The sequence below is a fragment of the Diuraphis noxia genome, unplaced genomic scaffold (assembly GCF_037042655.1).
Source record: "Diuraphis noxia isolate RWA-SAM2 unplaced genomic scaffold, SU_Dnox_SAM2 contig0002, whole genome shotgun sequence".
Lineage (NCBI taxonomy): Eukaryota > Metazoa > Arthropoda > Insecta > Hemiptera > Aphididae > Diuraphis > Diuraphis noxia.
Window position 1 is genome coordinate 5,509,186 of NW_028301712.1, and position 24,609 is coordinate 5,533,794.

A 24,609-nucleotide genomic window follows, 5' to 3' on the forward strand; every position below is an offset into this window, starting at 1 on the left:
GAGCCCAAAGAATAAACCAAGAACTAGATCAAATTTTAGACAAAGGACATTCTGAAAAAATTGAATTTGCATCATATATTCATGATCATGATTATAGTTTGCCTGATACTTCAAGTTTAATTTTATCTTACTTAGCTGGATACATTGCTCGAAAATCAACCAGATTTACCAAGTGCCAAAGATGTCTTTTAACTTTAAAAAACGAACTTATTTCATCTAGAGACAAACTTATTGACATGCGTTCCAAAGGATATTTGATTCATCCATCAGATTGTCTTTTTGTTCTCATTTCAACACTAGAAAAAATTACATTACAGACTTTAATTTCTGAAGAATTAAATGTAGACACAATTTTTTCTATAACTTCTAACTTATGGACGGACACCGACAGAGCATCTTTACCATTTGTTGGTTGTGAAGAACACAATAAGGATCTGACAAAAAGTATTGTACGCTTTTTCATTACAATGCGTATGCATTTCATTGTAAGACGCTCAAACTACAATGAAACCACAAAAAAAAAGGAAAAAACCAAGTGTAGTAGAAAATTATCAAAACTTTAGTTCATGTATAATATGTATAAATAATATACATACCATTTTTCATTAAACTTGTAGTCATTATAGAATATTTTGAATTTTAAACTTTTTTTACAGGAAACACCTTTTGAACTTTAATTATATATTTAAGTACACTTTAATATAAGCAGGTAATAAGTAATGAATGATAATTTATATTTCATTCAAATACAAAAAAAAACGTACATTTATAGTAAAATACGTATAATATGTGGTAAAACATAGCCCTCTAATCGAACGACGCGCTCCTGGTGGCAGAATAACCGTGCGACTTTTGTCGGGCCATATTTTGTATACGGAGTTTGGTCTCCTTATCTCTAATCTTCATGATATGCACAATGCACAATATTTTCCCGCGAAAATATGAAAAAGTAAACGTGATTAAAAATACGAACTTTTCAACGATTTTTACAATTGTGATTTCGTGATTCGTAATTTTAGTGTTAATTGTACTTCTAGTAAAGAAATATCTACTTTTGGTGTTTTACTTTGACATTTGAATGTAACGTGCATCAAACTGATATGCTAACTGATATATGTAGTACGTTTGTCATAATGAGAATGAGACAGTATACATATATTAAAAATCAGATGAATAAAAAACAAAATAAAACTAAAAAAAAATTATCAAAACTCGTAGGTAGTTAGCTAAAATTATAATTTACATTACATACAGAAAGTGACGTACCTAAGTACTTTATTAATTAATCGTTAAAAATATATTGTTTTTAATTTGTGTCAAAACATAATATAAATAAAATATAAATGTGTTACAGACTTACAGTATCTATCATTCTGTGTTTTTAATACTTTTTATAACATACATAAATTACTAAATTAGTAATATGAAGATAATATGATGAAAGGTAGTATAATATTATCAATTAAAATTATTCAAATTTGTGATTCAATATTTTAACGTTTGGAGCGCCAGTTCTCGGTTCTACTTGTTGTGATAACAAGGAAACTCGAAGAGTCACTTTATTATGCTTCGTTGTGCAACCATATTATCTTTAATCGTGGGTACAATATAATATTGTGTACTTTGAGCGCCAATGCGGAATTCCAAATATCGTCTAAGATTTTGCGTAGCTTTAATTCAATACATGGATTAGTCTGTTGTTATCTTCGGGCTCATGTTTATTAAACCTACTTGTATTTTCTTAAACTTTTAACAGATAATCTTGTTAAGCATACAAATATTTCTAAAATATTTTTGAGAAGTGTATATTTTAAATATTTAAAATTCCTTTTTTGTGTATATTATTCCAGAATACTAAATTTGGTTTCTCTTTTTCTATATTATTATTTACATGCCCGGACAATTTAAAAATATTTTATTGTGTGTTACATCACAAAGACAAGGAAGAAATACATTATTTTAAAAATAAAAACAAATTTTGGTTTGTGGCAGGTGTTAGCTCATTTATTATAATGTTCTCCACAAATTCAATACCAAAAAGATTAATAAAAAAATTAATACTATACGTAGAGCGAAGATTAAAAATTAATATCTAGTTCCGGAAGAAGCCCAATTTTTGATTCTTAAATTATAAGTCCAAAAAATAACTCGAAAACGCTAACAAAACTGCAGGCATGAAACAACACGAAATATTATACAAAGTTTTACAGATATCAATAAAATCGGGCATCTATTATGGAATCAGATATGAAAAATATTTTCTTTATTATTCAATAAACACAAAATAAAAAGGACTATTTAAAAATTCAACGCCAAGTCCTGAAAAAAACGATTTAATATATTTGATGTCAATTGTCCTAAAAAGGAAAACTAATTGAAAATTGTAGCCCGTTGGCAGCTACCTGTACCAGTGTTTTGCCGTAGCCCTTTGCAGATATAGCCTGTCAGAAGTTACTTATGTGTCTGTAATTATGTACAATATTGAAGTTACGCTGGTAATGACTTAATTTATGCAATGAATTATAAATGTTGTAAAGTAGCTAGTTTTCTTTTACATAATCTGCGATATTATTGTCTCAGATCGTCAGATCCATCGACGATGTAGGAGAAGATATAAGGACGGTGATACCGCAACGTTTTGGTTGCGAATTTTCTCGGCGGTAGACGGTAATAGTGTAATACAAATATGTCGTACATATAGCGCCACCGTTTGCCTAAAAGCCGTTTTTTTGTGTTGCTTATAAATTGTTTAATGCTTGTAAGTAACTACACGATTTTGTTGTTTTTAGACTTTTTAGATACTAGGTATCATTTAAAAATTGAAAACAGTGACAACTGACGAGTAAGAATATTGTTTTCAAGTAATTATTCAATTCGATTAGATACAATTTAAAATAGTATCAATTAAGGAAATGTTGTTAAATTATATTAATTTATCTCGGAGGCTTTTACTAATATTTTTATCAACAAGCAAGTAAGTAATGAATAATGATACAGCTATGAAGTCGCAAGTGTACAGTTACAAAAAAAGACCATAATTTTTATTTTGTTTAAAATATATCAATAAAAGCCTTCATGAGATGCTCTGCTAGAGCAATTTAACCTTTTAAGAACCACGGAACACTTATAATTTTATAGGATTTTTGCGGAGCACTAACTCGTAAAGGCGTAAAATAAAATAATACTTTTAATTTTTTTTTTAATAAAATTACATACCTACATAATATACTCGTATAGTGTTGTACAATATTATTAAAAACGATGAAACCGAAAATTAAATTATCTCAATAATTTTATGATTTTTTTTTTTTCACAAATTTTGGCGGAATACATTAGCCAAGTTTACGGAGCACCGGTGTTCCACTGCTCTAGAGTCTAGGTCAACTATTCCCAACCCATGGGGCATGGACCGATGAGGAATAAGTGGCGTATTAGAGGATAATACTATGGGGGAGAGGGGGAACTATAACGTTAACAAATTTAATTCCCCTAAGGCTAGGTGGCATTTCAGTCATTTCATTTACTTTCGACATCACAATATTATAAATAAGTAACAAATAAGAGAGCAACGGGAGAGGGGGGCAGCCCCTATTTTTCACAAAAATTTGTACTACACATTTTTTAATGTAGGTACCATGAAATAATACAGAACCGTGGGTGGCTAAAAAAATATTATTTTTAAAAAATGTGTATAATGTATTCTGTACTACCTATTATTACTATCTAGCAAGTAGTCTTATTCAGTGGCGTAAATTGGTTGGTGCAAATGTGGCACTTGCACCACCACATTTGAAATGTGGTATTGCAAGCTTATATTTTTTTGCACTACCAGAAAATCATAAAAATTTGTATAGGTACCTATAGTTTCTATTTTCAAAAGCATATATTAGTTAACTAAACGAGTATCTGTAAACATATTTTAATTGGCATCTAAAGTATTAGAATAAAATCATAAAAATGTCCAAATTATTTTGAGTTAGAACTTCATAAACATTTTAGGTTCTGAGCGGAGCGATAAATGTTATCATTTTACAGTGATGTGTTTTATTTGTTTGTGTCTGTGTAGGTTAATGACTATAGCATTTTCTATACACGATACAATTTTCAAAATTTTCAAAATATTTTAATTTGTTTTGAACTGTTTACGGACATTTCCAGTTTCCAATTTGTTTAGTTTTTTTTGTATGAATGTCAATAACATTTTATTTGTTGGGTAAAAAATATTGAAAATTTAATAGAAAGCTCCTAATATATTGTTACAAAGGCAGATGAAAAATATTAAAAATACGCAGTCACAATTTTTTTTATAGGCATTTCAAGTCTTCAAGATCAAATTTTGAAAAAATAAAAATAACCGTAGATTTGACTGATAAATACATACTTGAAACTTATACCGAGTGATTTTTTTATCATTGAACACTCATTATTTCAAAAATTATTAATGTTTTTAAAAATATTTTTTTTACATTATTTCAAGTTGTTTCGCTTGTCTAAACTTTAAATGATAATAACTGATTAACTACTCGTCCTAAATTCGATTTTTATGAATCAAAATACTTAGAAAAATATTCCGCTTTGGAATATGAAATTAAAACTTAAAAAATTATAAGGATAAAAAATATTTAAAAAATTCTTTTTTTAATAAAAACGTTGTTTTTTTAACAACTTGAAACTATGTAAAAAAATATTTTCAAAAACATAATAATTTTTGAAATAATGAGAGTTCAATGATAAAAAAAATCACCCGGTATAATAAATCTGTTACAGTTAAATTATAATCTGCGTGTTTCATTTGTTTTTGTATTAATATAATATTCACGAATTAAGATATATCTTAATTCATGGCACTATCTACTTAAGATAGTATCTAGAAAGCTAAGATAGTTTATTCAATTATAATTATAATAACAAGAAGTTAACTAGGTATTCAAAATTAAATCAGCACTCACAAACACTATTATTTAAATACCTACATTATCACTTTGCCAACAACTAAAAAATCATAATATTTTCCTTGGTAAATATAAATAATATAAAATAATATAATATCAATATTGAAGATTTTCACACAGTGATAGCAAATATGATGTATGTTTATTAATTAATTAAACATTACACGAATGAATACAATTTCTAAATTTTTTCTTTTCAAAAACGTTACTTGAAAATAACAATATCTCCTTATATTTGTTATACTAATTTCTAGGTACAATTAGGCCAATTAGGGCACTAGATTACTATAGATAGGTAAACAATTTCACAGCATGAATTTCCAAAGGAGTTTAGACTGTTTAGAGTATTGGTGGTTAGGTACCGAAAGTAAAATATTTCTTTGCACCACCAGAAATTGAGGCCAATTTACGCCACTGGTCTTATTTATTAGTATTTTAGTATTTATTAGATACACACTTCTCGAATCCGAAGTGCACACTTTCAATTTCGGATTACACACTTTGTGTCGGGGTTCACTAAAAAATAGGGCCTGGAGGGGGAAAGGGTCATACAGGAGCAAGAAAAATAAAAAAAATAAAATATAAAAAGAACAATAAATAGGTAAATAAAAAAAAGCGGGTAAGTCGTGGATGTCGCTCTGCTGTATATAGTAGGTTACAAGTGGGTTACTGTAATGGATGGAATTAAATTTGAATCCAATGATATTGTATCATTGTATACGAAAAACGATTCTGAGCGAAGACGATCTGTCTAGGATATATTATAGATTATTAAACATTTTCAAAATTAAAAAAAAAAATGTGACTACGCATTTATTTTATTTTTCAATTTCTATTGTAAAAATATATTATGAGCCTTGTATTAAATTTTCAAATCTTAGATATAAAAGGAAATTTTTTTATGAATTTCTAGCTTAAAATAATTTCTAAATTTTCGTAATTTTTACATAATATGTTGTGAAAACTCAAACTTTGAATGCTTAAAAAAAAAAATTGTGACTATATATTCCTTTTATTTTGCAAGTGCTATTGTAAAAATATGTTAGGAGCCTTGTATTAAATTTTCAAGCTTTTCTGCCTAACAAATACATTTTTATCGATATTAATTTTTAAAAAACTAATAATGATCGAAAATTTCAAATGCCTATGAATAGTTCAACTTAAGTCGACATTTTTTTGAAAATTGCATGGTGGATAGAATATACTTATATAAACATTCGGTGAAAATTTCATGTATCTATGGTCATTTGTTTTAAAGTTACATCAAAAACCAAAATCGATTTTGTCGAAAAATGAGTGTGCGTAAAATTTCCAGTTTTTCCCTTAATTTTTAGTTTGTTTTTCTCGATTATTTAGAAAAATATTAAGAATTTTTAATTACTTTTGACCCCCCAAAGTACCAACTAGATTCACTTTCTGATCGAACGAGGTATACTGAAGTCAAAAATCAAAGCATTTTTACTGCCCCAAAACGTGATGACAGACACACACAAAAAAAAAAAACACACATCATATGGTAAAATCAATACATTCATCGCTCCGCTCAGAATCTAAGTTATAGTTATATATATGTTAAAAAAACATTTTTAGACTTTTGGTTATGACTTATAATAATAATTTATTTTAATGAGGAACATTCGCAATTTATAAACCATCTATCTGCTTTCGTGTTCATTTGTTCGATTCTTCCCAACTGCACAATATTTCTGATCGATTTGTACGACTTAAATTGTTCAGCCGTTTGCCCTGTAGAGATGACCGATGGATCAACAAAAATTAGTACGGTATTTAAATGGTACAAATCGGTTTATTTCTGTTAACTTAACTTCAGTGGCTACTACTACTACGTTTTTAAAAAAGCTTCGCGCCACCATCGTCTACCACTGTGGCTAGATTATATTATAAATAAATAAAGAGTATAATCTGCGTACCACACGGCAATTTAATATAATTATTTAAGACGATTTATTAAATTAGTAGTAGGGCGCCCAACTGATCAGGCACGTAACTAGACATTTTTCTATAAGGGGGCCAATAGTTTTTGGCCCCTTTCTGTTTTTTGTACCCAATTCCACTCCTCTCCTTATCAGACAATATCTGTAAAAAATATTACTAAATTTATGTATTGTCTGTATTAGTAAAGCGTTATATTTTTGTTATTTATTAATATAGGTATAGGTACAATATACATCTTAAAAAACTATATTAGGAGAAGTCGTTTATTTCTATGGTTCGCTGCTTAGTGCTAAGTCTCTAACTCGATAGATAATAATATTATAATGGGACATATCATTTTGTTAGGCATGTTTATTTTATTATACGATTACCGTATTGGTCTACTATTATATATATAGTATTGTCTGTAGTTGTGTTTATCAAATGTGCGTTCGATACCCGTATTTGGCATTCCTAGATTTCAATAGACGTATTATTGTCTATCTTGTATTATTGACGAATATTTATAAAATTTCGGAATTTAATTTTTGTTATACGATCGTTAACTTTAATATATTATGGAGTACCATATAATATACAATTAGGATTTAACCGACTTGGGACAATTATATTACACACCATAATATTTAAAAATAAAAAATCAAGGGGGCCAGTCCGAGGCCACTAACATTTCTTAGGGGGCCAGGCCCTCTAAGGCCCCCCCTTGGCGACGTGCCTGCAACTGATGCACAACATTTTATAATTATTTCTATGTAAAATATATAGAAATTCACATCATTTTGATAGTAATAATTTACGTAATAGAATTAATAATACAAACAGTGGCGTAATTTGGAATTGGTTCTGGGGTGGGATATATAAGTTTATACTATAGTATACCGTATACCCCTTTCACCATTAAATTTCATAGATTTTGTTATTATTATAAATTAAATTAGGTAAATGGTACAATGATTTTTTCAAAGTTATCTTTTAAATATGAACCGTACAATTTTCTTGTCATATAAATTGCAATTGTTGAGGTAGGTATATAGCAGTTTAAAACTAGTAGGTTAGGTTAGGTTAGTTTTTAACTATAATAACGTTCATAAATTCTCATCTTAAAATCTTTTAAAGCCAAGTGCTTACGGGAATTTAATAACATTATGGTTGTTTTAAAAAAAAAGTCCCAGGGGGGGGGATATATCATTCTCATATCAACCCCCATCAGTGGCGTGGTGAACTGTTTTAATTAAAGGAGCCAAATATATTTAATCCATTCAACCACCCACCCACCCAAAACAGGTTTTATACCAAAATTGCTCGCTACGCTCGCAGCAACTATCATGTGAGAAACATACAAATTCGATCAAATAAATACATTTTTGTTAGGTATAAATTTGTGTTTTTCTACAAAATAAAAACACCATAGTACCTAATACTATTTATAAAAATTCTGTTTTAAACATAATGTGTAATGTTGTAAGAATTTAGCATACTAGGTACCTTATAAAAACTAAACATTTAGAAATTTCAAACTTTAAATTTTAATATTTTGATATTTAGTCGAATAATAATTAAATTTTTAATTTATAGAATTAAGTATACAGTATAATATAATTTATACTATAAAGAAAATAGTAAACATTTTTATTAAATATAATTTATAACAATATTTTAACAGAAGTTTTTTTAACATATCTTGTGTAGAAAAAAATCATAAATATAAGTGTTTAATTTATAAATTTTAAGTAGGTATGTATACTTTAAACACAATACATAAATAAAAATTAATTGAAAACATAATACTTTCCACATAATACATAAATAACAACTAATTGAAAACAAATGATAGTTTACATAATTATAATATAATACCTAGGTACTTGGTATTATTATTTAAACAATAATTCTTTTTGTAGTACTGAAGTGGTAAAAGCATATTTGTTCACAATTTCTTCTGGATTTAAAACTATATCCTTTTCACATGACAATAACATGAGACTTTCAAGTCTATTTTGACTCATGGTGGATCTAAGTCGAGTTTTAATTATTTTTACCTTCGAGAACGATCTCTCACTTGCAGCAGATGTTGTAGGAATAGTGCATAAATATTTATATAATAAAAAAAGGTTTGGGAATGCTGCAACTAAATTATAAGAACAAAGCATTTTAAGAATCTCGGTTGCTGATAGTTTTTTTCTAATTACTTTTTCATCATCCATTTCATTTGGAGAGTCAGAATCAGGGCTATTTTCATTTTCACTTTCACCCAATTATGGGGGTCCCCCATAATTACACCACTGAATCGACTGAATTCTATATGTGTAGTTCAACCGTGGGTCATTACAACGAACCACTGACATACACAATAATTAATATAAAAGAAGCAACGACCTAGGATTACTCGATAATTACGAATTTACGGACTCCTGGACATCCCAGCTAGACAGCGTCAGCTTTACTTTCGATGACAATGAAGGTGGGCCGGCCGCCTAATGGAACACATCTTTTAACCATCTCTGAGCTCCTCACAGGAACGGTAAAATAAAAACGGATAGCAATGGCACAGCTTGGGAACGATGGATAACGAGAATGGAGAAACAAGTTCAACCCTTGAGTAAAGACAAAAATATCAAAATTCGGCACTGACCGGTGACCAATCGCTGATATATAATGGCAGATAATGAGCCGACAGAACCACTATCGCTCCTCAAAAAGTCAAAACTATAGCTGCCCCCTATCAATGTGGCCATGACTAAACATGTTATTTGTGGTACTCGAGTGGACCAACAATTCAAACTTTTAGTGAAAATAACCACTATCATGGAGCTGTTCAATTAAACAAAGGAGCGAGAAAAAAAATGATACAAAACAATAAACAAAGGTACATAAAAAAAAAAATAACATTAAATTCATGATAAATTTCATAAATTATGATTAATTTAATTCTATAAAAATCTGGAATAGACAAAATAACCTACTAACAATTAGATCCTGTAGTTATGTTAAATATTTCATAAATGTGATAGGTAATTAACGACAACAGCACCACAAATTGAAATATCATTTGATAATGTTTTCATTGACCAATGATTGGTATTGGGATTGTAAATTTCAAAAGAATAATTTTGACGACGTATATTTATTCCTCCCATAACATACAATAAGCCATCCAATGCAATTACATCTGTATTAAAAAAATATAATTATAATTCAATATATTTTTGAAAAGATTTTCTTAAAAAAACGAATTATTATGCTCACCAGCATTTTGACGGCCCAAATGCATATCAGGAATATACTTCCAAACTCCAGTACTTGGTTCATAGGCTTCCACAGATTTTTTAGGTGCTGATCCATCTCTTCCACCAATAGCATACATTTTACCATCCAAGACTCCAACACTAACATCACAGCGGCAGACTGACATTGGTGCAACTTTGTGCCATTTGTCAATACTGGGATCATAACATTCAACAGATTTCAAAAATGTACCATTATAACCTCCTACCTACATAATTGGATACAGGAAAAATTAAATGGTTGACATAATTAAAATGGTTTAAATATTTACCGCATATATGAGATTATTGAGTACTCCTACACCAAGATTACTTCTAGCAACAGACATACTAGATATCATTTTCCATTGTTGAGTACAGAAGTTAAAAACCTCCACACTATTTAAACAAAAAATATTCAATCCGCCAACCTAACATTTATTATAAAATGATATACTTATAACATGAAATAAGTTTTACATTAATATAACTTACAGCATATAAACAATTATTTAATACACCAATTCCTAAATATTCGCGACTAACTAACAATTCATTCTTGGGTACCCAACATAGATCTTGTGAAGATACATCCAGCATTTCAACAGAACGAGGATTATCTCCACCCACAGCAAACACAAATCGATCATTCATAACGCCAATAATGGGAATAATGGTACTGCATAATATATTCAATTCCGGTACAATACGACATACGTCACTTACTGGGTTATACCAGTTTGCAAATAACTTACTATCTGAAAAACGCATACATACCACCAAAAACACCTGGAAAAAATTAAAATAGATAAAATTAATAATTGGAAAGGTAAATCAATAAAAAGAGTTTCATACTTTTTGTAATTTACTAGGTCTAGGTTTACTCCGCACAGTTAGTGGAACAGCAAAAGGATTTACTGACTTAATTAGATTAAAATGTAATGCTTCAAATACATAATCTTTACCTATAAAAATCATAATAATTAATTAGATATAATAGTCATTTTTATGAAAAAAATCCTTACATTTTGGATTACTTTTAAGAAGAGGTTCATCAACTACTTTATCTAACAAATACTCTTTTGAGACTAATGGCAAACGTACATGTTCCATTAGATCGGACAAAAAATCTATTCTACAGTCCAATTCATGTTTTACCCAATTAATGACACATTCAAATGCCTAAATAAATAAATAACTTAATTATTAGTTTTTACAGCCTTGATATGGATTCTTTACACAATTAAATTGCCAAAAACTATTTTTTACATATATTTTTAAGCATTTGGTTCCATTCAGATATGTGACAAACGCTTTTTAATAATGTCAATTTTGAAATATTTGATTTAAAATAAATAAATCATTTAAACTACTGCTACTGTGTATATTTTGTATAAAATGATATCGATTTCTGTGTGCTTACTCTTTCTTCAAATGGAACAGAAATGTCGTCACATGATATTAACTTAATCACTTCTTCACAAGATAAAGATAGAAACTCATCATATTTAACCACTTCTCTGAAAAATAATCAAAATAATTTATACAAATTTCGGACAGAAATGGGAAATTGAGTTATATTGATCATACATAAATTGTCTTTTAATGAATTCTTCAGAGTTTAATAACAATTCATTACAGTTATATATGTCAGCAAATGCTTTAATACCAAGGCAATTAGAAGGATCTAATTGTTTTGTTAAAAACTCAACACATGTCTGCTTTACATAATCTAATTGTAAGAGATCTGCAGCTGGCAACACAACCTAGAGAAATAACAAATATTAAGCAATTTTTGTAGTATAATATATTTAACCAATCATATGCCAAGTTATGATACACAAATGTAATTACCTGTACATTTTCTGGGGTGACAGTGATTTCGCCAGTATACATATAATCTACTAAAAGTTGTAAAACTTTGGAATCTAGCTCTCTAATATTAACATGATCATTATTAGTTTCTTGGAAACTTGTGAACATTGCATGGAAATATGGACTTGCAGATATAAAAATAAGTTTATGTCCAAATACTATTTCACCATCATCCGTTTGTAACTTTATATCACAAAAATTCTTATTTCTAAAATAAAAATGTACAACTTAAGGTTATTTTTCTAGAGGCAAAACCTACTCATAACATACTTGCGTAAAGATTGAAGGACTTCAAATACTCCATCCTTGTAATAACAATTTTTATACGTTGTAGGTTCATATTTTAGTGCTTGCTTTTGAACTGCATCCATTTCTCTCAGACACAATATCCTTTAAGCTATAAGAAAAATTGTCGATAATTTATTTATGGTTATTGTGTTCTACATTTGATCTGAGACTACAATCTATATGGAATAAGGGCCTATAAAACAATCCCTATAAATTCTTAACTGATTATTATAAATAACATATCATGTGATTATAGTTATTGTGTGAATTCTACATTTTATCAGAGACTATATGGAATAAGGGCAAGGCTGGGCAAGTTAACTAATTATTTTAACTCGTTAAGTTAAGTTAATACAGAAAAATGTAAGTTAAGTTTAAAGTTAAAAGTTAGTTTTCTTATTTATTTAACTCGTTAAAAGTTAATTTGAAAAAAAAGTAACTTAACTTAGTAAAAAATAAGTTAATTTTCTTTTTTCATGTACAATAAATTATCATACATTTTTATCCAAGCTTAACAAATAACACAATATAATGGAATTCTAACTATTTTCAATAAACATATGTAATTGTATTAATTACAGTAGGTATTTAGTAAGTACTACTTAAATACTTCAATCAATTATAAAATCCAACATTAAATTAGTAAGAGTATATTATTTCTGTATACAAGGAAATTAAATAATATGTTTTTCTTTTCTCAAAATAATGATTACCCCTATTATGGTCCTATAACATTTTTGTTTTATAATAATATATACATATTTTCTGTGAATAAGCAGAATAAAATAAAATATTATTATCTAATACTATTATTATTACTCATAAATCGTTTCCCAAATTTTATATAGGTAGATGGTTGTACTTATACACGTTATTCTAATATCTATTGAAATTTCAAATATAGAAATAATGCAAGACACCCACATTCATATCGTAAAGTATTTGGTTATTCCCACAATTATTATTTTTATATATATAATATCAATAAGTTATAAAAATCAAAATATAATTTTAAATATATGAAATTTATATTAGGACAAATTAATAAATTTTCAAAAAGCGCTGATGGTTAGACGTTTTTAAGGTTAGGAAGTTATTGTAGTACAAAATACTGCCAAATGCTACAGGGATTTGAATTTGAATAATAATGTAAATATTGTGATATTATTTTATCATTATTCATTACGTATTGTTCTATGGTTGTACCACGGATGTCGGATATTTACTAATATTAGTGTTATGTTTTATGGGTTATACACAACACACACGTTTTTAAAATAAACAAAATTTATGATACATGAAATTGCTTTTTTTTTTTATTAAACTCCTAAGTCCTAATTCATTTTAATTTGAGATTGGTTATTGTGTAAAATAATTTATATTAATAATGTCAAACAAAATTTGTTGGTTTGGCTGTAACAAAACAAAAAAACTATCGGTATTTGTAACACCAAAAGATCCACATTTAAAAGAAAAATGGTTGGATACTCTAAATATTGAATACTTAGACACAAATGATGTTATTTGTGAACAACATTTTCTAGTTGATTTAATTATAAAACAAAATAATATAGTGGATAAATTAGGAAATATTGTATGCTCAGTAAGTAAAATAACAATAACAATTAGTATTTTATAATAATTATTTTATTAATTTATAAATTATTTAATCTCTCAAATTATCAACTTTTCTTTAAATGTAAAATAAATTTTTGATGTAATTATAATATTACATTTATTAATAAAATATTTAGACTACATTAGGCCTCGTTTAAAACCAAATACGGTACCATTTTCGGATCGAAAACGATTGAAGTTTTCAGAAAATAAGGTAGTTATAATCTAAGTAAATACAAAATGTAGTATGGAAATAGTTGTAATCTTAACCAATGTTAATAATAGGAGGAAGATTTAATTCAAACGTACAATCCATTAGACACTACTAGTACTAATACTGACAGAGCACCTTTAACATGTGATGGTGATAAAGAAGTAAATTTTAATTTTTAAATAATTAGTATTTATTAATCAATAAAGATGAGATTTTAAAGAAATAGTTATTATATAAGTATCGGCATTGATTATAAATACTATAGATTGCTCACTGGCCGGTTTTTCGGTGGCGTGCTATTTGCACGGTATCGTTAGGCTGCGCTGCGGACGCGTGGTTAGTTGTGCACGGTAACGCTGCAATCGCTAGCGTCTAACTGAGTGCGAAATGATAAATATAATATTAAGTACCTAATAAGTAATAACACTAATAACTAATAAACGTTCAAAATCTATTTTGGTTTCGTGTATAATTTAGTCAATGGCTCGATGTCTCACACACACACACACGCGCACACACACATACACGCACGCACACACACACACACACACACACACACACACACACACACACACACACACACACACACACACACACACACACACACACACACACACACACACACACACACACACACACACACACACACACACACACACACACACACACACACACACACACACACACACACACACACACACACACACACACACACACACACACATATATATGCAATAATGGATAATATGGTGTGTAGTTTTTCATTTTCCAATTGACGCTTTGACAGTCGGTTCACGGTTGTATCGTGATTGTTAACACGTTCTGTAACGTTTCTTCTATTACGCCAAAATGTCGAGAAGAAAGTGTTCTTATTTTAATTGCAATAATAAGCAAAAAAATACCAAAACTCGATTTCCCACCTTTCCGTTGGATTCTAATTTATTAAATAAGTGGATAATCCATTCCGGCAAGTACCCAATGGGCTATTTTTTATTAAATAATGTTCCTATAATCCTATTTAATTCAAATTTAACCTAATCTAGTAACATACTTCAAACTTTAGGGAATGTCGAGTTGGATTCTATAAGCCCGAAAAAAATTAGAAATCGATTTTTATGCTCTGAACATTTTAATAGAGACCAGTATTCTAATCCAGTTGATCCTAAATCACGACTTAATTCCAACGCGGTTCCAAAAAATTATTCTGAAGGTAGGTAACATTTGACAGTTTAACAAAGTTTATGTGTATGCCTTTATAATTTATATAATTATATTTTATGATATAATATCTACTATACACAGCGCACGTGTTTCCTACATTAAATTAAATATATTATTGTTATAGTTGCACATGTAACTAGATCTACATCGTCGGTTAATATATTAAATTCACCCTAAACTTGGAACTGGAGTGTTTCCAGTACAGACTTCATTGAAGGTATATGAATTATAAATATTATAAATACAAAAATAAAAGTAGTTATCTGAAATATTAAATTAATTGTGTAATTAAAAAAGTGGGCAAGTGGGTATCGCTCTGCTGTATGAGTAGGTCACTTTAGTGGATGTGTTAAATTTTAATGCAATGACAGGTATCATTGTATACGAAAAACGATTCTGAACGGAGATGATTTGTTAGTCTATCCGTCTAGCGTCTAGGATATATTATACATGGTGTATAAGATAGAACTGACTAAAAAAAAAAAATTATGCTAATTTAACGTAAAACAAAAATTGTGAAAATTATATAATTAATAAATTTAAAAAATATACTCATTTCAGAAATTATATTGAAAATAATATTTGAAAGAAGTTATAACACTCCAAATTAATTTATGCAAAAAAATATTGATATTTTAAAAAATTAACAAGATTTAGATAAATATTTTTACCATCAAAATTTTTTTTAAATTAAATTTACAAATTGGCTATTTTGAATTTTTTCAATAAAAATTTAATCAAATTTAAATTCTTTTATTTTTACTATTAAAAAAATAAAATTTTTATTTTCATATTGTACGTGTAGCGCAAGGATCTCTTAATGATTAAATGATGAACAAAAAAAATAAAAAAATATTAATCAGAACAAAAGTTATTCTAAAAGTCAGTTCTATCTGTTACGGTGGAAGACATAAGCGCCAAAATTAGATAAGACAAAATAAAGTCTTATCGTACAAAAGCGCCAAAATCGTATCGTACGAAAGCGCCAAAATCCTAGGTACCTGTGTAAATTTGGGCTGAAATTCCGGATAATGAGGTTATACGAACTACAAATGCAGCTGAATCATATCATCGACATTTAAAAGATCAATTTTATTTTGCTCATTGTTCCGTACATAGTAATTGATGTTTTATTAAAATTATAAAGCGAAACATATTTATTTATATGAACTCTCCTCCTAACAATAAATTAAGGGTATCTCACGAAGAAATACCAGGATGGCGAAATAAATCGTTTAGAATATGTGAAAAAAATAGGATTAAAAAATCAACCAATTTATTAGATTTATATTTATTTGTATGTATATCATAATTTATTATTGATTTTAGATTCTGAACGAAGTGATGAATGTATTGATTTTACAATGATGTGTGTCTGTGTACAGCATAACTAGTCGAAAAAATGCTTCGATTTCAAACTTTGGGGGTGGTTTCTGATGTAAAAGTGAATATCCTTGGTGCATTATAGAGGTGGAAAGTAAACATTTTCCAACAGTTTTCAAAAAAATCGAGAAAAACAAAAAAAAAATGACGGAAAAACGGGAGTTTTTACGCAAAACCAGTTTTAGACCAAATCGATTTTTTTATATGGTTGTAATTCAAAAACTAATCTTTTTAAACGCTTGAAATTTTTACCAAATGTTTATGTTAGTGTTATCTATGTACAGTTTAATTTTCAAAAAATTTTGATTTTTATGAGCAATTTTTTTTGAAGTGTCGGTAAAAAATTTTTGGATGACCAAAAAAAACTTGAAAATTTAATACTAGGTTCCTTATGAGTTGTTCTTATTATAGCTAAAAAAAATTAAAAGTCGTTAGACACAATTTTTTTTTTTAAGCATTTATACTTTAAATTTTTACGAAATCTGTCGAAAACGCGAAAATTCGCAAGTAATTTTGAAGTTGAAAAATCATAAAAATTTTTGTGTTTATAACTAAGGATTGAAAATACAACACTAAGTCTTCCATAATTTTTCCTTCAAGTAGCTATAGAGAAAACTCGAAGCGTCATTATAGGAAAATTTTAAGTGCATTTGAATTTTAAATTTTTACGAAATAGCGTAACGATAACGATTTATCCTGAAACGATTTTAAATATTTGTTATTATTCAAAAAGTATAAGTCATAGATACTTGAAAATTTTACCAGTTATTAAGATTGGCATTTTCTTTACATGATTTAATTTTCAAAATATTTTGACTTTTTTTGAGATATTTATAGACCACAGAAATTTTCAATTTTTCTTAAAAAAATTTTTTGAATTGTCGATAAAATTATTTTGGCCCTACCAAAATACTTGAAAATTTAATACAAAGTTCCTCATAAGTTATTCTTATTGTGATTAAAAAATTATAAGAATACATACACACAATTTTTTTTGTTAGCATTTAATAATATTAACTTTAAATTGTATAGCTCAATTCACTCAAATTTTTTAATTAACGGAAATTAATGTGTTTTGCTAAGCGTAAAATTTGACATGTTTACTTTTGACCTCTATAATGCACCAAGGATATTCAATGTTACATAAGAAACCATCCCCAAAGTTTAAAATTGAAGCATTATTTCGACTAGTTATGCTGTACACAAACACAAAAAAAAAACACACATCATTGTAAAATCAATACATTCATCACTTCGTTCAGAATCTAAAAAATTTTACAGCAACTAAAATAAAAAGCATTGCTGCAAATTAATAAAAAATATACAAACTTTCAAAACTTAAAATGGTATTGTCATTACATGTATGTAATTGGATTGTTGTTTAGAACAAAAATATTTAAAGAATGCAAATTAGAAAATTCGAAGATTGGAAAAAGAAGAGTACAAAATGCAGATAAGTTACGTATTTTACAAAATAAATAATTTTAACTGTAATATAATATATACATTATATATTATATTACAATGTCATATAATAACCATATCTAAAAATTTAACATTTTAAATTTAAAACTTTAAAGATATCGTATGATTTCTATCCCTGTTATTAAAATATATTATAACATTTTTATTTATCTCCAAAATATATTTAATTTAATAATTAGAACGAAATATTTGTATTTATTTATAATGCTACGCCGCGCGTCAACATCCCGGCCGTCTCAGCGCTGAAACCTGTTTAACCCCGCACCGCACTCGGCCATTTAACAGAGGCTAAAAATGAAATACGAATTTATTAAATGTTTCTAGTTCTTATCGCCATCTACCGAGAGTTTTATTGTAGACCATCGAAAAACCGCCCAGTGAGCAATCTATAGTATTTATAATCAATGGTATCGGGGAACCTGAGTTATTTATTCAGTGTACAAATGATACAACAAATAATATATTTTATAATTTGTACTTTATATAATATTTGAATGTATTATTAATTTTTCTAAGTTAATTAAATATGCACAAAATAACTTTTAACTATTTACAAGACAATGAGTTATACAAAATTAATTAAAAATATTGTGATCACATAAGTTTATTTAATAATGAAATTAATAGTTAGTACTAGTAATTAGTACTTTCATTAACTTGTTCAGCCTCATTTTTGAATTGTATCTTCTCAATAAACTTTTAGGGTTTAATTTGTGAACCAATAATGAATATTGAACATCCATGTAATGATCTTATGCTGAATTCCAGAATTTTGATAGAACATAGCTATTCTACTAAGTGTAATGATTCTTCTTTAAATGGCAGCAGTACTTCTGATTTTAATATTCCCATACATCAAAAAGTAAACTGATACTACTTTTAAAATATTTAAAAATACATACCTAAGGCGTCACTTTTATTTATAGAATAAATTGAATCAAACATCTAAAGAACAATTTAATACTGCCAGCATTTTATTTTGTGAACTAGATACATGGAAATTAAACTTACCTAAATTATAAAAAAGTGTTTTAAAAAAAATGAATAAATAAAACAGTGTGCCTATTATTGTTTATTTATTTATGACCGGTATTAATTTTAAAAATCATAAGGTTATAGAATCGGTAATTATTCGTTAGTAATTATTAATTACCTGATTATGGTTTTCAATATCAAAAATTAATTGTAAATAAAACACAATCAATAGTACTCAAGACCAAGATTTTCTTTATATTTATTTTGTTTTTAACTATAATTTATTTTTAAACTTACAGTTTCTTCAATCATTTTTAATTTGGATGAATGATTGGGAAAAACAACTCATTAATGGCCAAATAAAAAAATCTGAATTCCTAACAGACAGTACTGCTTGTGGTTTGAGAGTTACTATCCAGTCTACACTTGACCTATCCAAATACTTGAATTCTTGTTGGAATTTCAAATATTTATTAACCGGAAAGATTAATCAAGATAAACTAGAAGTAAGTATAAAAACATTACCTAATTATATAAAAATACTTAATAATCAAATTATTAATTTTACCTAGATGTTTTTTGGAATAATTCGTCAGGCTACAGGATCCAACGATCACCCATCAGCGCCAACATTTCTTCAACTACACAAATAATTATCAACTTACAGCATTTTTAAACCATCCAAAAATGGAAATTGCACTATAAGTGATGAAAAAGTGATATCAAATAAGAGTAAATGACGCATCTCCATTATTAACTAGACAATTTAAAGAGGAATAGTGGAGATTCCTTCACCCAAACAAGCAAACTATATTTGACGAATTTTTATCAGACATAAAAGATGCTTTTATGCCATACATAAATTACGATGAATTCTTATCAGACAAGAAGGATAATTAATTATAAATGAATTAATAACTATAATAACTATAAAAAAATGCAGTATAGGCTATAATACCTATATGTAGGTCTCACACTGGACCAAAAATGTATGCGTAGGTCGCACATTGGACCAAAAATGTATGCGTAGGTCGCACATTGGACCAAAAATGTATGCGTAGGTCGCACATTGGACCGGTGCCAAAAATGTAACTCATAAGTTAAATTCCTTTTTTGAATTTCTTCAATTAGAGTGTGATGACTGATATTCTAGGTATTCCATGCAATAATTGATGTAAATTTTACTTTTGAATAAATAATGATATACCTTCAGATACATATTGAGAAACCAACAAAAATATATTTGATTATTCATTGAGGATAACATCCCTTTTAAAACTTTTATATTTAGTTGATTAACCAAGGAATGGAAATCATCAGACAGAGTAAATTTGAAATAGATATGCACTGAAGATTGGTTAAGACGAATAACTTTTGGAATGTTTTTATACCATTACAGTTACAAAATTATTTAGAGTTGGTGGTAAAAATGATTATAAATTGCATAAATATTGAAATATTGTAAAATAAACAATGTAATAATACAAGTAATGATTCATATTAAATTTTGATGATAGATGAATTCACTCTATCATATTAAGTAATAACATAGGATACCAAACAGTGCTATTCGGATATGCGGACTACCGATGGCACATTGTCTACAATAATACTTCCGGGCAGAAATATGTCGGTAGATCGTAAATCCAAGCAGCACTGACCAAACTACTAAATATAAAGTTGCTGTGTGTGTGATTCAAAGAGAAAAATTAAATGGTGAGCTACTGCACTGACATCCTCTTAAAACTTATTTATTCAACATCAACATTATACATAGGTATTTTAAATTGGAAGAGCGAATAACTAATAAAGTAATAAGTGATGAAATATGAATGTACCTATTGGAATTAAGGATTTATACAGTAGATTGCTGGAGGCAGCTAAATGCCTAAACTTAAAATAAATAATTTAAATTGTAATACTTACTACTTAGAGACAATGTCACAGTTAAGGCGTGGACGGTGGAACGCGGTACTGGACACTGAAGTACTAGAAACCGAATGGTACCGTGCCGGGCTACCCGTATGAATATTTTGAAATATAGGTACTGTCGGTACTAACAATAATGAGAAATGAGCATTGACCAGTAAATATTTTGACTATAACAAAACAAAATAAGACAGTTAACGATGAAGAACGTGGCATTAACCTTAAATAGTTAAATGCATGACTAAATAAACAGGCATGTAGGGATGCGCAAATAATATCAATATTGTCGACATGTTGGTATTGTGGCCAAAAATATCGATATTTTTATGTCGATATTTGTGATTCAATATAAATGTAATAGCTTAATGAAAATAATTAAATCAATATTTTCATTTTGTTACATACATAATGTATAATTTTTTTTTGATCAAATAACAAAAATATCGTCTATATTATGATATATCTGAGGTTAGGTGTCACCATATCAATGTCAAATCTAACAAAATATTTGTTATTGTCGAATTTGGAGAATATTTATTTGTAGATCAATCGGGAAGTACTTAACAAGTATTATCATTTTTTTTTCTATAATTTTCTGTCTGCTGAGTGCTGAACATTGTAAATTGTAATTCACGTTATTGTCTTGTCAGCGTTTATAAATTATTGATATATCGGTTTTATAGTTCTAAGAATATTATGTATCGATATTTGCATTATCGATATATTGATAACTTAAACAAATTGCGCATGTCAGCCCGATAAAACTGCGCATGAAATGTTCCCCAGACTTGGAATAAACGCTAAAATGCATGGAAGAATGAAATCCCGGTGTATTTTGAATTGTACAAAACTTATACATTAACTATACATTTTTAAAAAATTAATTTTTGTTTTTCATAATTGGCCACTCTAATAAATCTATGTAAATATGGGTATATATCTGGGTAATGGTTTATTTATAACTTTAATGATATTAAATTTGTTTATACTTTGTTTTGTACTTAATATTATTCTGTACATTTTATGTTGTCTTTTGTACGATGAACGATAAAAACTTGAATTTTTATGATATATAGTTTATTTTTGTCTTTTGAAACCAAATCTTATTGAAAATGCCAAACTGTATGGTACCAAGTTGTCCAAATAACTGATGCAGAAGACCTAGTAAGGACATAAGTTATTACAGGTTACCCAAATCTCCTAAAGTAAGGAAAAAGTGGTTAGATGCTTGTGGCAAGGAAGATGGTCAAATAAAAGGTGGTAGGTATAATATTAACAATGAACAATGAAATTAATGAAATAAATAAAACTATATTATGAAATTTTGAATAGGTAATAATTGATAATATCATTGTGTCTTACTTTCCACTCCATGTATCTGATATCGTTTATGCCATGACTGGGGAACATGCGCAATGATAGCGAAAATAAAATTTTAGCTGACATGCCTGTTTATTTAGTCATGGTTAAATGGTTAAATCCATGATAAATTAAATAGGTCTATGATGTCAGCAATATGCTAGTTTGTAACTATTTCCGCGCAAATATGGCTGCCGACGTTCGCCTCTTCTCATTGGACTAAATACTACTTGTGATAACGTAATAGCGCGATATTTTCGTACTGATACAATAATAATTGTTAATTGGCGAACGACGTACGCCATTTTGTGCGTATCACCAAGTTGCTGACATACCTTTTTATTTTGTCATGGTTAAAACCTTAGATAATATACACTGTATATTACACATATGTATATTATCTAAGGTTAAATCTAACCTATACAGTACCCACGATGTAGAGAAGGAAGATCTTCTCTACATCGTGTTAGTACCACAGAATAGACACAGACTTCTATAATAGTATAGATAGTATATTAGTATAGATGTCTGTGAGAATAGATTAAATAGATTTAATCTATTCTGTGATAGTACCTATAAAAAAAAAATAATAATAATAATAACCATTTACCATGCTTATATTTATTGCTCATGTCAAAAACAAAATATTGGCGTGGACTGTTGAGCAGTTATTCTTTCTTGATAATGTGCTGGAAGAAACGATGAAACTGGAGCAGATCATAAGGCGCGTACACACGGTCGAACTCACATAATGTTCGCATGCGACTCATTGTGCCAGCGTGTAGACGTGTGCGTGAGCATTCGGATCCATTCGTCAATGTTCGCCGAATAGGTCGCATGACGAGCCGATCACTATTGATAGTTTTGACTTGCTCAAAGAAACACCGCGCGCATTCGGGTTATCGTGTGCAGTGGCGTGGTGAACTAAAAATATTCCAGAGGCAACCCCCCATATAGATTATCCACCCCACATGTATTTGCATGTCAATAAGTACAATCCTTGATACCCACCCCCCAATATTTGAAAAATCCCAGAGGCAATTGCCTCTGAAATTACTCTTTGCCACGCCACTGATCGTGTGGACGGTTATTTTGATTTTGTGTTGTGTGTCGTATGGCTGTCAGAAAAAAAAATATTTATTTCATACAAATAAAGCTATAGAACTATTTTAGTTAGTTAAGTAGTAAGTACTCTTTGAAAAAAAATGGACTGGGACAGGAAATTATGTTTTGAATTAATCGAAGAATATCGACTTAATGAAGTGCTATGGGACCCACAAAATCCATCGTATATTTCTAAAAATGCGAAACACGATGCGTGGTGTTCAATTTCGAAAAAACTAAATACAGATGTCGAAGAGGTAAAAAAGAAAATGCTTAGTTTACAAGGATAATTTCGCCGAGAAAAGGCAAAAATAAAAAATAGCATTGGGACTGGAAAAGGTAAGAATTTAAATTTGTATACCTATTTATTTCAATTCTTATTAATATATTATATTGTGTTGTAAAAGATACTTTTCTAAAGTCCATATTAATAAAAATTATTATTTTATTCGCTTTAATTATCATCATTCATCACCAATTCAGTAAAAAAAAAAATGTGAATTTTGAATAATTATTTAAGGTACCAACGAAATTTACCAATCAAAATGGTTCACATATGAAGCAATGGTGGCATTAGAAGAATGATGAACCAAGGAGCACAATTAGTGGCGAAAATGTAAGTTTTTCAATATTTACTACCACGGTATCATGGTTGAGATATTTCAACCATGCACGGTATATTATAGAGGTATTATTATTTATTTCTATGTTTGATAGAAAAAGAAAATAATTTTAATATCTATTGAACTATATCTACTAAGACTTGCAATCAATTATTATTAACGTCTGACGCCAAATACCAAATGTCAATAAATTATTATCAGATTTAGATTAAATATAAATAAAAACGTTTAAAAATTAAATACAAAATTTACCACTTTAAAAATAACTCTACGAAACTATTAACACCATACTAATAAGTTATATCATTACTACACGTCATCAATATCATTATACACATACTAGTATTTATAATCAATGGTAATAT

At 28.3% G+C, this 24,609-nt stretch overlaps 1 protein-coding gene across 1 annotated transcript in view; it reads right to left on the bottom strand.

The window, feature by feature from the left end:
- Window positions 1–9,800: 9,800 nt before the first annotated feature.
- Window positions 9,801–24,609, bottom strand: part of LOC107167786 (kelch-like protein 2) — a 31,682-nt gene continuing 16,873 nt past the window's right edge. Inside the window, exons 3-12 of the mRNA XM_089219091.1 lie at window positions 12,317–12,443; window positions 12,026–12,254; window positions 11,762–11,937; window positions 11,595–11,691; window positions 11,197–11,353; window positions 11,027–11,136; window positions 10,667–10,960; window positions 10,465–10,602; window positions 10,155–10,401; window positions 9,801–10,077 (exon numbers count right to left, since the gene is read on the bottom strand). Of these exons, the coding sequence (XP_089075217.1) occupies window positions 9,905–10,077; window positions 10,155–10,401; window positions 10,465–10,602; window positions 10,667–10,960; window positions 11,027–11,136; window positions 11,197–11,353; window positions 11,595–11,691; window positions 11,762–11,937; window positions 12,026–12,254; window positions 12,317–12,417 (1,722 nt within the window). The 5' untranslated portion in view covers window positions 12,418–12,443 and the 3' untranslated portion in view covers window positions 9,801–9,904. The remainder of the gene's footprint in view (window positions 10,078–10,154; window positions 10,402–10,464; window positions 10,603–10,666; window positions 10,961–11,026; window positions 11,137–11,196; window positions 11,354–11,594; window positions 11,692–11,761; window positions 11,938–12,025; window positions 12,255–12,316; window positions 12,444–24,609) is intronic.